General features: G+C 37.4%; 1 protein-coding gene across 2 annotated transcripts; it reads right to left on the bottom strand.

Moving 5' to 3' along the window:
- LOC139469754 (SUMO-conjugating enzyme UBC9-B-like) lies at window positions 1-12,418 on the bottom strand. Of its 2 annotated transcripts, none has more exons than XM_071252037.1 (6): window positions 12,343-12,418; window positions 11,557-11,640; window positions 10,612-10,684; window positions 10,280-10,389; window positions 8,286-8,365; window positions 1-1,008 (listed from the first exon to the last, which is right to left on the bottom strand). In XM_071252037.1, the coding sequence occupies exons 1-6, from the start codon at window positions 12,412-12,414 to the stop codon at window positions 933-935; spliced, it is 495 nt and encodes a 164-aa protein (XP_071108138.1). In that variant the 5' UTR covers window positions 12,415-12,418; the 3' UTR covers window positions 1-932. The 2 variants fall into 2 exon arrangements, with proteins under 2 accessions (XP_071108138.1, XP_071108137.1); XM_071252036.1 differs by lacking the exon at window positions 1-1,008 and adding an exon at window positions 5,385-6,502.
- Between the last annotated feature and the right edge of the window lie 4,029 nt (window positions 12,419-16,447).

Here is a 16,447-nt window from a genome sequence, read left to right as displayed (position 1 = left end):
ATTCGAAAATTAAATTTAAAATTATTACTTGAGAATCTAAAATGCAACATAATCTTCATCTATGCAGTTTAAGTGCACATCGCATCATGTAATATTGAAACACGCATCAACCACTCTTGCATTAAATGCATACCACAGATTTGATAAAACTAAAATGACATGACTTGTTTCTCTATTATTTGAATGGACAAACAAAACAAAATTCATTAATCCTCTGATAAACTAAATTGCTTATATAAATTTTTAATAATGCCTTCCAGAGTTATTTTGACAAGTGAAAGGATCTTGGAGTGCCTGTCATATTTCTTCTAATACCAATCCTTCAATTAATGCCAAGTCTCTAATGTGGGCAAATTTGAATCCTTTCAACCTAAGGCCTTATCTTTTTTCCAGTTAGTTTACAACACTGACCAACAAAAAAAAAATGAAATTAGAAAGAAAAAATAATAAAATTTACAAAAGTTTTTTGGCTAACTGTTTCACAACGAGGTAAAATGGAAAACATACACAATGTTTTATCACTGCTGTTTGTAGGAAAGGGTGAATAATAAATGTATGAATAAAAAAATTATTTTAACAACAAAAAAAAAAGGTTATCTCTAGGTATTGTTACGCAATCATTCTTCTGTGATGGTGTGACCTCGAAGTTTATTTCATTCATCCGTTTAAGTGCTAATCTAGAAGTTGATTTTTTTCCCCGACTAACCACATTGAATTTTGGGCCAAAAAGTTTAAAAACCAACTTAAAAAATATAAAAGGCTAAATCATGCCGCCAATTAAGTCCATCATTTGTGCAAGATGTTGGTAGAATGAGGTTGAGTATCTTAAACTTGTTAGCCTCATACAGATGCTTGGAGAGGGCTGTGTCAAAAATACATCTGGTAATTGTGAGAGAACACAATAACTGTTGCAGCAGTGAGTTGACCACACCTCAGTGCCCCAACTGATGATCTCGGTGCTTCATGCTCTGTTCCTTCACTCTCTGCTCATACTGGCATCGGTCCTGGCTGCAATACAAACAGGACAAAGTTCAATTCATTTGGAAGATTTTATGAGTGCTTCTAGAAATTCTGATTTTGCACTCTGGCAAAGTTTATTTGTTTGTTTGTTGTTGAACGCCGCCATCAGCAATATTCCAGCTACATGACGGTCTGTAAATAATCGAGTCTTGACCAGACAATCCAGTGGTTGATATCATGAGCATCGATACACACAATTGTGATAAGATGACATTCATCAATCAAGTCAGTGTGTCTGACCACCCGATCCCATTAGTCGCCTCTTACAACAAGCATAGACGCCTTTATGGCAAGCATGGGTCACTCTGGCAAAGAGTTCATTTATTTTCTTTCAGATGTACTGTCAGTTGTGACATATACGTCATGAGAATGAGTTAAGTTTCAACTCAGGGCCTGAAATGAGACAAAGACACACTACCTGTTGAATGTTTTATCATCATCATCATTGTCAATGAAACATGATGTTAAGTGACCAAAGATAATGTGTCTAGTAATCTGGAATTTCTACTTGAGTGAATGTTGTTTTAATGCCAGTCAGCATTATTCCAGTCAAAGTGGAGACAATTTATGGATAACAACTTCTTTATTTACTGTAAAGGCAATGTCTCAATCTCATTAAAATCAGATCTTAGTTCTGGCTGTCGCTAAACAAAGACATCAACATTACGGGTCACGTCAGACCGACCTTGTGCGAATTTTGACCAACCAATGGAAGGACTGACAAGAAGTTGACATTAGTCAATCAGAAAGCAGCTTTCTCATGCTTTACGGCACTAATTTCAAATTGGCGACTAAGCTTCGAAACATATTTTGACAAATTCTCGATTAAAAGTTTGAAACCTGAACAAAAGAACATTCTGGAATGGCAAATATATGGTCTAGATTGTATGGATTCAGTCATTGAACCCGTAACTATCGTTCGGAATACCCCTATTAAAGTTTTCGAGGTTGCATGATTAGAATTCACATTCCGACTGTCACTTTCATGATCTGGTAAGCGACGCTCAGATTGGTCGGATGAAAGGTCGTTCTGACGTGACCCCTAATGTGATGTCCTCAGATCTTTGTTTAGCGGTAGCGAGAACTAAGATCTGATTTTAACGAGATTGGGCAATGTCTCGGTATAGATCCTTATACCATTGTCAAGCAAGCAGCCTTGCAATCCATCGACTTCTAAGTAATGCCTATCAAACAATATTTCAGTTATATCTCATCAGCCTTTGAATAATCCAGTCCAGCATGCATGAACATCACTTGATATCATTAGGCGTACAATAACACTGAACCAGCCAAGTCATCGAGTCTGACTTTTCTATGACAGTGAGGAATGTCCTTAGATGGCCTGTCAGAGGCGTTGTTTTCGTGCAGCAACATCGTCAACTGTGACAGTGGTGGTGTCAAGCACACAGAGTATGGCCTAACTGGCGATGGATTACAGCAAGGGGTCCTGATGTTGACATGAGCGTTTTGCCAATTTCATAGAGGGGATCGACATATTTGGAGGTGGCAACGTAATGATGTGGGCATACATCTCTCACACTGTTGCAAGTGCAAGTGTGATGAAATCCAACAGCTACATGTTGTTCCCATTAAGAACACTGCTAAAATACTGTGGAATATGTTAGAAAAATGCTTTTCTGGCTTCATTTTATAAATATGAACTATGAAAATAGCATGTATCAAAATAACGATAATCTGCCTAATTTATCCTATCCTTATTGACACTGATTAGCCTAAAATGGTACTTTTACAAGTAAGATGGTGATAAACTTAGACAATATCTGTGTGTTGTCATGCATGTATGAAACGGCCGGCCTACAGCCGGAGGTGATGACCTCATACTGGCTCGTGCATTAGACTACATTATTATTATCATAATGGAGTCTCATGCACATATTCTATAATCCGTTTCATACTTCCCTAATTGGACTTAGTTTAAATCTGAACTTGCTGTTTCTCCTGTAAAATTATCAATAGGACTCCTTGTGATTGAAATACCTCAAGCCACAGGTAGTTAGATCAGTGGTTACTCGATATTTCAACAGTCTGTGAAACATTCTATCTTGTCTTAACAGGCAAAAAGTATTTTTCTAGCATTTCCAACACTACTTTAATATCATTTATCAAATCAATGTTAGATCATAGATCAGCAGCATTCCGATGGAAGCACAATGTACCGGGGTACATGTCTTCCCACCAGATCTGAACCTGAAAGAACATCTATAGTACAGGTTGCATCGCTGTTGACAACATCAGCATCCTGAACACCAGACTGTACTAGCTGTAACAGCAGACTTCCTGGGGACCACAATGTACAGGTCTTTCCGTGGCCCTCTAAATTGTCATGTTTTAACCAGAACATCTGACAGGTTGGATTGCTGAGTACAATCCTGAGTGAGTGAGTGAGTGAGTGAGTATGGTTTTACGCCGCTTTTAGCAATATTCCAGCAATATCACGGCGGGGAACACCAGAAATTGGCTTCACACATTGTACCCATGGCGGGAATCGAACCTGGGTCTTCGGCGTGACGAGGGAACGCTTTAACCACTAGGCTACCCGACCGCCCCTGATAATTCTAGAAAAGTTTGAATGTGGTGTTTACACCCCGAGTACAATCCTGAACCACAGCTACAAACCTTGTACATTCACTATTGTAGAGTTGAGTAACATTCTCGAATATGTGATCCCATACCCATTTTGTCCGTGAGCAAGGCAATACTTGACGTTCATGGTCGACATGAGAGATATCGAGTTCTCATGACCTTGACCTTTGTAATGTTTGTTTAATGTCTTCACATTGGAGATGCTCCACTGATATATTGTTTGGAATGTTTGTTGTTTACGCTGCACTCGGCAAAATTCCAGCTATATGACGGCGGTCTGTATATAATCAAGTCTGGACCAGACAATCCAATGACTGACATCGTGAGCATCGATCCACGCAATTGGGATGCGATGACATGCATCAACCAAGTCAGCAAGCCTGACCACCCGATCCCATTAGTTGCCTCTAACGACAAGCATAGTCGCCCTATACCGGAGGGCAAGCATGGGTTGCGGAAGACCAATTCTAATGTCATCATTCATCAAGTGTTTATATATGCAGTAATTGTGATACTTTCCACATCAAATATTGTGTATGCTTTTAGGAGGTTAAATAGTTTTGGCTTATTTAGCCAAGTTTAGTCAAAATAATTACGTTAACTATTAGTACCACACTGGGTCATCTTTGGTAGAATTGCAGCACCAATAGTAATAGCCAGTGTCGAGTCAACAGCTTCACTCTTCGCGAATGCAGGGTTTGTTGGTTTGACTGTTTAACGCCGCACTCAGCAATATTCCAGCTTTATGACGGAGGACGGTAAATAAATGAGTTGACCAGACAATCCAGTGATTGACATCATGAGCATCGATCCACGCAATTTAGATACGAGGACATGCACCAACCAAGTCAACAAGCCTGACCACCCAATCCCATTTGTCGCCTCTTACGACAAGTGTAGTTGCCTCTTACGGCAAGTATGGGTTGCTGGCGATCTATTCTGACCCGGATCCACAAGTGCAGGGATTTGTCCATGATGACCGACGTCAGCGGCAGGCTAACACTGTATAAAAGGGCATGTTCCTGATATCTAAATTTCTATACTGCCATTCCTTTTGTCTTGTCATAATTGGCTCATGAATGTGTAATACCAGAGCTAGGTCATGTCTCCTATTTGTGATAGTGAGTGAATGAGTATGGTTTTTACGCTGCTTTTAGCAATATTCCAGCAATATCATGGCAGGGGACCCCAGAAATGGGCTTCACACATTGTACCCATGTGGGGAATCGTACTCGGGCCGTCGGCTTGACAAGCGAATGCTTTAACCACTAGGCTACCCCACAACCCCTATTTGGGACAGATCTGTGAATGTGTGGTGAGCAGAAATTGAGTTTAACATCAGTCAAGACTATTGCACTTATATTGATACCCCACTCAGACACAGTATAATTTATTTCCATAATGCCGAACATCAGGCAGGGTAACAAAAAGTACCATCTTTTAGTGTCTTTTGGTATGACGCAGCCAGGGATCAAACCACCACCTCTGGTCTCTGGTCTGTAGCATTTCAGCCCAGAACAGACAAACCAGTGAATGAATGTTCCATCATGGTGAATTGTTGTGCCTTAGACCAGTGTGCAACAAAATGTCAAGTTTCCCTCATTCTTCCATGAGTGAGTGTTTTTATGCCTATTTTAGCAATATTATAACAATATCATGGAAGGACACTCCAGAAATAGGCCATTAAATGAATGATAATAAATAATAATAAACAAATTACACAAAATATATTAAAAATAACATAATCTCTTGTATGATGTTGCTGTGAAATAATTTATTGTACTCCATTTACAGTAACTTGTGTAGCACTGTACAACATAGGACCGAAGCCACTACGTCCGTACAGGGCAGTGCAGGATCAATGCACAGGAGCACTAGTATCTACCACAGAGATGATACACATAAAACATTCAAAGCGTTTGGTTAAACATGTAAAACCATGCAACAATGAAGAATGAGAAATGCGATTGATGACAATGTTTGGAATATGTATCTAAAATGTAAACCTGATCCACAAACTGCAAGGTGATACCAACCAATGTGATTATGCTCCATACACAATGAGGCTTATATCAGAGGAATGCAGCTACACAGATATGAAGGATTCCTATAGGCATGTTACGGGCAACCTTCTCCAAATAGTTTACTGATGTTCAGTAATGTACTAATTTCTTGTTGGAAAAACTGTCAAGATATGTATTGTGAAGACATTAACATTTAAATACCATGCAGCCTTGTTTCTATCAAAATGGTTACAAGGCAGACCCTAGCAAAGACTAGGAAACTTAACCATGTAAATTCAGACAATGTGGTTCATTTTATTAAAAAACTGTAATACCAGATTTAAGCTACTAACATAGCTACAGTTTGGGAAAGGAAACTGATGACTTCCTTAGTAAGGGCACTGTCAAAAACTTCCTTAAAGTGACCTGCAGCAGCAATGACTAGCAAAGATATTTAATATTTAATAAAAATATTTATCAAAACAAACGACTGTTGTAAGTCTTTGCAAGAATGTTTTCAGTCTTCATTCTTTTCAAAAACTTTGTTGGAATAATAATTAGATATGAACAAAGCTTTCGGACTAAAATGAAATGTCGGACCACACATGCCGTACGGGAACCCCAGATCGGTTCTTCATTGATGTCTACACAGTTTCACTGTCTTCATGATTATTCAGATGACCCAGGACTGTTTGGGCACATGTGGCAACTGCTAAACCACAGGGAACTTGTGCATCCAAGCAGAAACCATGTGTCATTTCACCAGATAAGAGTTCCAAGTAAGTTCATGTTATAAGTGTTACATTTGCGCATTGGGGTCCTTCAACTGTACACTCTGTTCTTTGACTCTCCTCTCATACTCCTGTCTATTCTTACTGTAAACAAAAGAGAAAACCAAGTTATATCAACACTCCTATCCAGATTAGAGACGGTTTCAGGTTACCTTAAACCTTAGATACATATATCAATGGCTTGTCAAACACCACTTTATATTATTGTAACCGTTGATAGGAGTCTTCAGAGCAAAACAATTACATTTTTGGAAAAGTTATGCTGTGCATTGATATTGAATGACTGACCAAAAAAATGAAAAATCATGGATATACTGTAAATCTTGAAATTTGAGCGTGAATTACATGCGAAAAAAGCGAGTGGTCTTTGTCCTCACTGATGATACTTCACATTTATATCTCCAAAATGACTATCAACAATTAAACGGCCTCACTGCACACTTTGGATAGCAAAAATACCAATTTCATCATAAACACAAACACGGTTTATTGAGCAGCAGTTGTAACAAGTATACAACAATGTCATTTAAACAATAGGAATTACACAATAGGCATCCAGTTAGTAATCACTGCTGGGGTCAAGTATCATTGTGGGATATGTGTCATTCAACTAAGGGGGATGGGGTAGGGGTAGGGGGAGTCGTATTGATACTGAATCGCACATTTAGCTAGGGGTCAGCAGACATATTAATATGGAGACACATTAATTTCAAGATTTACAGTATACTAAGGAAGGGAACTCTCCAAGTCATTTGCATGAGAATTGACAGTTGATACTTTCAAAAGCAATCACCAAAAACTGCCACAACACCAGCAAACTTCCAGGTAAACCCAAACTAGAAAAGTTAGTGGCTACTGTTTACATGTAGCACTCAACAATAACTTTCAAATAAAGTTTGACATTAAGCACAATTCTGTGACTCATATCATGACAATATCCATTCCACCAAACAAATTGACACGTATTACGGATTCACATGTTATGGCAATATATTTTCACACAGGTTTAATAAAGAAAGCCAAAAGGAAATTATAGCATCATCATTAAGGTGTTCAAATCTCAACAAACTCAGGACTTTAGTTGAGGGAGAGTCAGAAGTACATGAATGCATCTTTCTTTCACAAACCTACCAGACAAAAGTTGCAGTATTCCGTTCTCTTACACTGAAACTACTAACTTGAAAAATATTTAGTTATCCTTATTTCAAGATGAGCAGTGTTAATATTAGACGTTAGTGACGAAAGTTTTCGTTCTCACACAAAAAGACAAAAAAAATATATGGAATAAGCAGTATTAAATTAGGTTTGAGCATGTGCTTCACCTGATAAGATTGAAACTAATAATCTGGTGAAACGAGACAAGTTCCTCTCTAGGACTGGGTCAGTAAACGTCTAAATCAGTATGGCCATGTGTTTGCCTTCTGTGAACTTCTCAGTACATCAGTTCATATTGTGTTGCCAATTGGAGAAATTTGACGAAGTTCAAAAGCTGAAAATGTCATTGAGCATGACATGCAAATATTTTTATCTACTAACATTTGATGTCAAATAAACATATGTAGAACACCTTGAAACATCCTTCATAAAAAGTTAACATAACAATCACATATTAAAATGGAAATGGAAACGATTGATAATCAAACAGAATAAGCCAATTACTTCCTAGAGTCGATGGTATAACTTACAACTGCAATTTCATATACAGTTTAAACAAGGCCTTAACAATATTTGAGATGGAACAAAATATTGTCTGCAATAAGCCGAATTTCAATCATCATGCAGCACCTAATGAGGAGTTAAGAATTAATTTCAGAAGGTCTAAAGGCCCAACCACTGACTGTATTTGCAAAGAAATTCAGGAACTTACCAGTAAATGGTGTATGCTTCAGCCTGAGCAGGGTCCTTGATGTTTGGCTCGTTCAGTAGCTCCTGAATCCCTAATAGTATCTGGAACAGATATACATGGATACATTGCCTTTCTTTACTAAAACATTCTTAAGGTATGTGAGTGAGTGAGATAATTTGGTTCAACATGTTTTGAACATTAGTCAGTTATTACATGGCATGGCCTGATGGCAGCTTGATGTTGGAGGTAAGTCCAAAGTGATGCACGCTGTAGACGACCACTTTGGCGAAGAATGTTTCTCATGCGTCTAAGGGATGCAACTCTGCACGGTGAATTACGGCAAGTTAAACGGTAGTACTGGCCATGCCCCCTAGATATGTGAAGGTCAATTAACACTTCCTTGTTATCTTGGAATTATCCTTTTGATACTATTATTAGACTTTTAGAGACCACATTTCTATTAAAAAAACATCTATATAAAAACATGTCATCTAAACCATGTCCACTCGTGGCATACCTAACTTAATTCAGAGTGCATACATAATTATCACCTACAATGACCATATATAAAACCGCAGCTCTTAATCAAATTTTGACAGAAGTTTAGGAACACATATCATGTAATATAGTGCAGCCCAGCAGATTGTTTTAGCTCTTGCAGGTGAGTGATTTGAAAGTTGCATCACTTTTAACAATATTCCAGCCAGATCATGGGAGGGTCATACAGAAAGGGTTTCAAACACTGTACTTATAAGAGAGATTAAACCCAACTATTTGATTTACAAATGACACAGGGTCTCAGAAAATGCTACTAGCCACAGGTAAAGGAATTATAGAAACAATAAAATACCAAGTTCATGGTACTTACTGCTGAAACAAGATTCAGATTTATTGGAATACTTACTGGTCAAGTGACCCATTATCTATGATTATCAGGGGTGGTGGGGTAGCCAAGTGGTTAAAGTGTCTGCTCGTCACACCAAAGGCCAATTCAATTCCCCCATGGGTACAATGCCTGAAGCCCATTTCTGGTTTCTCCCACCGTATAGCTGGAATATTGCTAAAAGCGGCGTAAAACCCAACTAACAGTATCACAATGATTATCAATGATTATCAATGATGTGCCTAATTCGCAGTAATAGAGATGCATGGGCGATTAGTTTTGCTTCAGGAATCAGAACTGCTCATATGTAATTTAATGCCAACTTACTCTCACGAAAGATATGAATCGGTATAACACTTAGTACTATTTCTCCGATACATGTATCATATTTTAATATCAGAGCTCCAAATAGCTTTTTGAGCAATTGAGTTTTTACTCTGGGGTTTCTATTTTAATTGGGTCATTACATTTCATCTATTCACCTTTTTTCTCTCTTTTTTTTTTGGGGGGGGGGGGTGTCTTCCCCAAAATTAGTGAAAGTTTTAAGATCTTAAAAAATGAAATAATGTTTTAGATGTATATAACTGTTCTAAATAAAATATAGGCTTGACTTGGAAAGCAAATTAGCTCGTAAATGTGTTTCGGAAATTAGCTCCTTTGTACGCATGCTGAAAAGCTTCATTGGGTATTTACGCAAGCTGTTTTCATACATATGAGTTTTTCATTTAATGCATGTGTTTCTGTATGCAAGTTTATTAAACGTAATTGGGTTTTGAATACTTTTTTTGTGGGGGGTGGTATTTTAGGCAGATAGGCTGCTTATATGTAGCTCTGTTATATAATTTGTTTCTTGTTTAACACCACATTCAGCAATATTCCAGCTATATGAAAGTGGCCATATTATATATATAAGATTAGCAGAGTGAGTGAAGGGCGTTGTGAGGAAAATCTTTGTTGTTTGCAGTCTGGTTTTGCCTAAAAAGATAAAACTATTGGCTGTGGATAGTCATTAAGAACTGGGTCACCCATCAAAGTACTAAACATGTATCCGATCCCAATTGTTCTTGCAATTTAAGCATGTGCATTCGAGATGATCAATGCCATGTCAACAGGTTGCCAGGTTCTAGGGTACCTGTTTTATTGTAACAGCTGGCCTCCAGTCCTTCTCCTCATCCAGCAAGGACAGACAGACTGTTCCTGATGGATACACATTCGGGTGGAACAGTGGAGGCTCAAATTTACCTACAAAAAAAGAACAAACCATTAGAAATCACGAACATATTTTGTTAGTCTCAGGAGTCATGTTAGACAAGGTAGACACAATTTTATGGATAACAACTTCTTTAACATGTTTAATACTGTAAATAGCAACCGTTGTCAAGCAAGACTGAATGAGGGACATTGGATGACACGGATAACATACTCAATATATAAAGTGTATGATATCTGATTCGCAAGACTTACATTTTGGGGGTGTACTGGGATAGTCCTCCTTGAAAAGCATTCTGAGCGTGTAAAGTCCATTCTCCCATGGCGTCTGAAACAGTACAGCCCATCTTACATGACAATTCACATTACAATGACTATTGGCCCTATCAACAATAAGCTGCAAGTGGCCTAATGTTCAGTGATTTCAGCAGTTCTTTCTGTAACTACAACATTCTTGTTGAACTAGGTTACCATAATAACAACCCTTTGTGTTGGTACAACAATTTCTGCTTCATCATAATCCAACAGAACACATGAATTCAAAACTGTAAATTCTTGAGGATCATTTCCAGTCTTTGAAGAGGGAATACAATCTGGTAAAAGTGCAACTTCTGGATTGGATTCTGAGTGTTCAACTTATTCATGTAGTTATTATACCTTCATATCAGCTTTCAACCTCGAATTTGACGAAATTTCTTTCTTAAAGACTAGTCCAGAAAATGAGCATATCCCATACTCCACTGGTTCTTAAGAGTTGGTAGCTAGTCCTGCTTGAAGAAGAATTTTTTGCTATGTTCATATTTTCTGTAAATTATTTTCAGTTCCAATTTGTAGTAAAATGGACGTGCCCCCAAATGCAACTAGTCAGTAAGGACTTCCATCTTTGGATTTGTACTTGTCCTCAGACGAATTTATTAGCATGATTAGTATTGGGCTAGCAGTCAAGGATGAATTTTGATGGCTACCTTCAGGCTAACATAATAGTTTGGGTGTCACATGATGATATGCCTCCTCAGGCTTCTGACCCCATTAAGATTACTGAACAATTTCTCATAAATAAATTTGCCAAGTACCGAGATTTCAATTTGATAATACCACGCATAATGGTGTGTAGTGGGTAAATTGATAATCCCAACCCAAAATGGTGTGTAGTGGGTAAACTGAACTATACACTGAATCATGACAATATGTGGTACATACCCCTTTCTTTCCTGGGATCTTACATTCCCAGTTCAGTAGATTCATTGTACCATCTGCATTCTTTACTGGCTTGGCAACAAAACCCTACAGCAAAACAAAACAGACTGACAAATATTTACACAACATGAAAGACATTAACTACACCAACAATTTACAACGGGACATTTCACTTAATTGTACTTTCATTAATTAACTTAATCTATGCATAGTCAGTACAAAGCAGACCTCAAAGATTGACTTATCAATCAGTATTTCTAAAGATCAATATTGTGGACTTCACAACTCATCTGGGAAACTTTTACCACACAAAAGTATACATCACATCATTCCACATATATGATAACACATAAAGACTAAAAATTATCCTAAGCTGATCATTGGTCTTTAGCCTGGTACCAGTAGTTGTGATCGATCATGCTTTATAACTACAGTAAACTATGGTTATAACAAACTCAAGGGGACCACTTATTTTAGTTTGTAACAACCGTACTTCATTATATGCATATATATACAGAATATATACAACTGGCCGGCACTAAAAAAATAAGTTTGTTATCTCGGTCAGTTTGTTATAAACGTGTTCGTTACTGTAATGTCAGACACTAGTTCCAGTTGTATCACATTTGTCACCTCAGAAACAAAGACTCTGAAAACAATTTTGGCCCTGGAACAGCTGGTGGGTAAATATCAGAGCAGCACTATCATGTGGAAATTTGGACACTTGTGTGTGTTGATTCCAAACACTTTACTTTGTTGGGTTATAAAAATAAATATTAAGTTACTCACGAATGGATGGTCTTTTCTCCATCCCTTTCTCTCTTCTGCTAGCCGACCAAGCGCAATTCCTGAACCTGACATGGTGTTTTTTCTACAAGATATAAACAGTGTATGCAGCTGATTTTCTTTTACTGAAACAAAGTATGGTAGAGATGGTGAATCTTGCAAAAGGGCAGTCAAAGGCAGTCTCCCATTCATCATGAGTGAGGTGACCAGCTAACCAAATAGCATGTGAGGCCTATCTTTAGAAAACAGTACCATCAACTTTTTCAAACATGTCACAATACGTCATGACGTAATTTGTGAAATTATGTTGCCAGATACACTGGCGAAACAATTCCCTATGACGTTAGGGATCATCGAGTGTGCGTAAGCTCCTCTCAGTGATTTAGCATCTCTACATGTGATGTGATTGTATAATGTTCAAAGTTTTCAATGCGTTTACTAAATTTAGCCTGCTACGGCTCATTTTATAACAGATGCCAGTTTATGAAACAGAGCTACAGATAAGCAGCGTATTTGCATAAAATACCCCCTAGAAAAATTCAAAACCCAATTACTTTTAATAACTTGTGTACAGAAACGCATGCATTAAAAGAAAAACTCAAACGTATAAAAACAGCATGAGTAAATACCCAATGAAGCTTCTTCAGCATGCGTACAAAGGAGCTAATCTCCGAAACACAATTACGAGCCAATTCACTTTCCAAGTCAAGCCTATATCCTAAGATTCCTTAATACAGTTATATACGTCTAAACCATTATTTCATTTTTCAAAATCTTAAAATGATCATTAATTTTGGGGGAAAAAAACAATAGATTGATGGATAGATGAGTGAAAAAATATTGTTTACCCAATGAAAAATATAATAACCCAATAAGTATAGAAATCCCAGAGTAAAAACTCAACTGCTCAAAAAGTTATCTGGAGCTCTGATGAAAGCATTTTTATTTTCAATATATATTTTTTTTCAGTTTCATTTCAACTCCGCCAGATGAATGAATTGTAAAATAGGCACTAATATGCATACCGTATTCAACGTAATTAGCGCCCCGCACCAATAAGTGCCCACAGCGGTATTTGCTAAGCATGCACAATAGTATTATTTGTGAGCGAGTGAGTATAGTTTTACCCAGCTTTTAGCAATATTCCAGCAATATTACAGTAGAGGACACCAGAATTGAGCTTCACACATTGTACCCATGTGGGGTATGGAACCTGGGTTTTCGGCGTGGCGAGCGAACGCTTTAACCACTAGGTTACTCTACCGCCCTAGTATTATTTGTAAGAGACATATATCTCTAAGCATGCTAAGGGGTAAAGACAGATCCTTTTCTGTGTTTCCCTATCATGGGGCTTCTTTTGTAATAATCCATTTAGATATGTATTAACATGGATGATATGAGGCTTTGTGAGCTGTGAAGGGGGTCTAAGGGGGTTGTACTCCTTTTAATGCATTGGAGCTGAAGACAAAAAGACTGCAAATAAATGCACTTGTTTATTTTATTGTTTTCATATTTTCAGTGGCATTTAATCTCTTCACAAAACTGTCAAGTTAGCAGGATGAAGTAGTTTCACATCATTTTTTTAAACGCTTGGAGCAATTCGTGACAGTCATATATATCTATAAATATATATAAATATATATATATATATATGGCGACAGTACTGGAAATGAAGGAATGTTGTTTAAAGCCCCAGTCAGCAATATCACTGTTACCCGTCACACTACATGTGTACAAAATTAAGCACAAAATTCAAGGGGACCTTGTGATAACCCAAATGTTGAAGGGTTTTAAAATGTAGGGTGTACCTAGACAAATACTACACAGGCAAGCCATACCAGTGATCAATAGCATGAGCCATTATCCATGCCGCAACCATCCCATGCGTGGAACATTGCTTATGCTCTCAACCTCTGGTTTGCCTGCCCAGGACTCAATTATTTACAGGTCAGTGTCACATAGCTGGAATATTGTGGAGTCAACAACATTCACTGACATTCCCTGTGTCTCATGTCTTCTCGTGTAGAGTTTTAACTAACTTAACCTCAGGAATAGTAACATAACTACAGAGGTAGATTAGAAAGAAGTTACGCCCGTACCTAAAAGAGTCACTATGACATTGACAATAACTAGTCGTCTATTGTGAAGCGTAAACGTTATGTATATCCGGGGAAGAAACGTGACTGTCATGCCTTACAATAATAGTAACATGTTGACTTGTTGACCAATGATCCACACCGTAAGTCACACACTACAGACACAAGAGCATAACCTTAAAATAGCGAAGATGTACGGGAAGTTTTAATAGGAATTAGTGTTCTTTCGGGGAGATATTACAAAGCTGAAATGTGTTCTCTCCAAAATAAAAGAAATCAAGATAATGGATCGACGTCTGCTTTTACGTGAATCTTAAAATATTCTCGGAACATAAATTATCACACGTACATTTAACAATGACAGAATATGGAGCTTAAATTCATCAATGACGATACAGATGTACTTTTCACAACATCAGGGAAGCACATTCGGCTGAAATTATCATCAGAGTTTTCCCTCCACTTACCATCAAATTCTGTCGCACACTGATCTCGGAACGAATCACGTGATGGAGAATGTACGAGAAAAACATGTATTGTATTTTCCTAAAAACTATCGACTAAGAAACAATTTCACTTGCATCCACGTTGATGTTGATAGCACGAACACGAAGAGTTTAAGAAACACACTTCCACACCATATATTTCGATATATAAAACAGCTGATAGTAAACGATGAATCAGTGTGGGGATACAGTAACCTCAAATATTCGCCCTACACCTTTATAAAGACAATAGGTTAAAAATTACCCAAGCACTTTAGCCCACGTATGGTTTAGATTACTGCATTTTCTGAAATGGAAGAAAGTCTCTGGACATCTTATTATTATATTTTATAACTACAATCTAACAACTGTTTTGGGGGTTTATTTTTGTTTAAGATATGTTCATTTCAGAGACTAAGTGTTAGTCTTCTGCTGCAGTATAGAAGTCTCTTAAGTAAATTTTTTATTGTTGTTGACTACACTGTGGTATGTTATATTTGATCTTTGTATATCATGTATAATAATATTCGACTCTCTCTTATTCTTCTTTATCTTATCCTACAGGGGCTGGTCTAGACTAACATCTAGTCTCTAAAATGAACATATCGTACAGAAAAAAAACAGTCATTCAATTATCTTAATAAAAATATAATAAAAAGGAGCCCCGAGAATTTCTTCATTTTCAGACTGATACTGCAGTAATCTAGACTTGCCAAACATTAGAGACTTGCAAGGGCTGTTTATTATATATTTGTATTAGGGTCTGTAAGACAGACTAGGACGGGTCCACTATGTTTCTGAAGGGGTCAGATTATTACCCCTCTAATCACTGGAGCATAACTTTGTTTTGAAAACACTGTAGACCAAACTAACTGTAGACGAAAGTGGGCGTCCCCATAAAAGCTTGGTGAGATAACGACGTGGGATGTGAGAGAAAGTGAGATAGTGGAAAGTTGTATGTTTATTCTGATTGGATAACAGTTATTGTACGCACTGTTTTACCATGACCCATACACAAATTAACCGTTAAGAATAAGTCTTATCAGAATTGTAATTTCCATTGGCAGTGTTCATGCTTTCATTGATTGATTAATAGTAGTAAGGAAAGTATTAGGAAGCTGCAGTTTCACTGCCAACATGGCAGCGCCCATGAGCTCTGAGATGTCAACCCTATCACTGGACGACTATGTTGTTGACTACATTAATTCCGAATTCACTGACAACATCAGAACGATATTTAATGCCAAAACTCTATACGAAGAGACACGAGCAAAGAAAGAATCTTTGGAGAAAAAGGTACTTCTTTTGTTTTGTTTGATGTTATCCATATTTCGTCCTTTCACATCATAATCAGAAGCCCCAATAAAATCCCTTGGGTGTTTACAGTTCAGTATGTTTTACTCTAAGTGACATCAATCATTTTACATTGCCTAACAAGAATACCAATGATAGTATTTATACTATAATAGCCTTTTAGAAGTTGGATATAATTATGACAAGGAATATTTTGGAGGATAGCAACCCATT

The sequence above is a fragment of the Haliotis cracherodii genome, unplaced genomic scaffold (assembly GCF_022045235.1).
Source record: "Haliotis cracherodii isolate W230 unplaced genomic scaffold, xgHalCrac1.p SCAF_2, whole genome shotgun sequence".
Taxonomy (NCBI): Eukaryota; Metazoa; Mollusca; class Gastropoda; order Lepetellida; family Haliotidae; genus Haliotis; species Haliotis cracherodii.
Note: the sequence above shows the minus strand (reverse complement) of the source record. Positions and strands in the feature narration are given on the sequence as shown.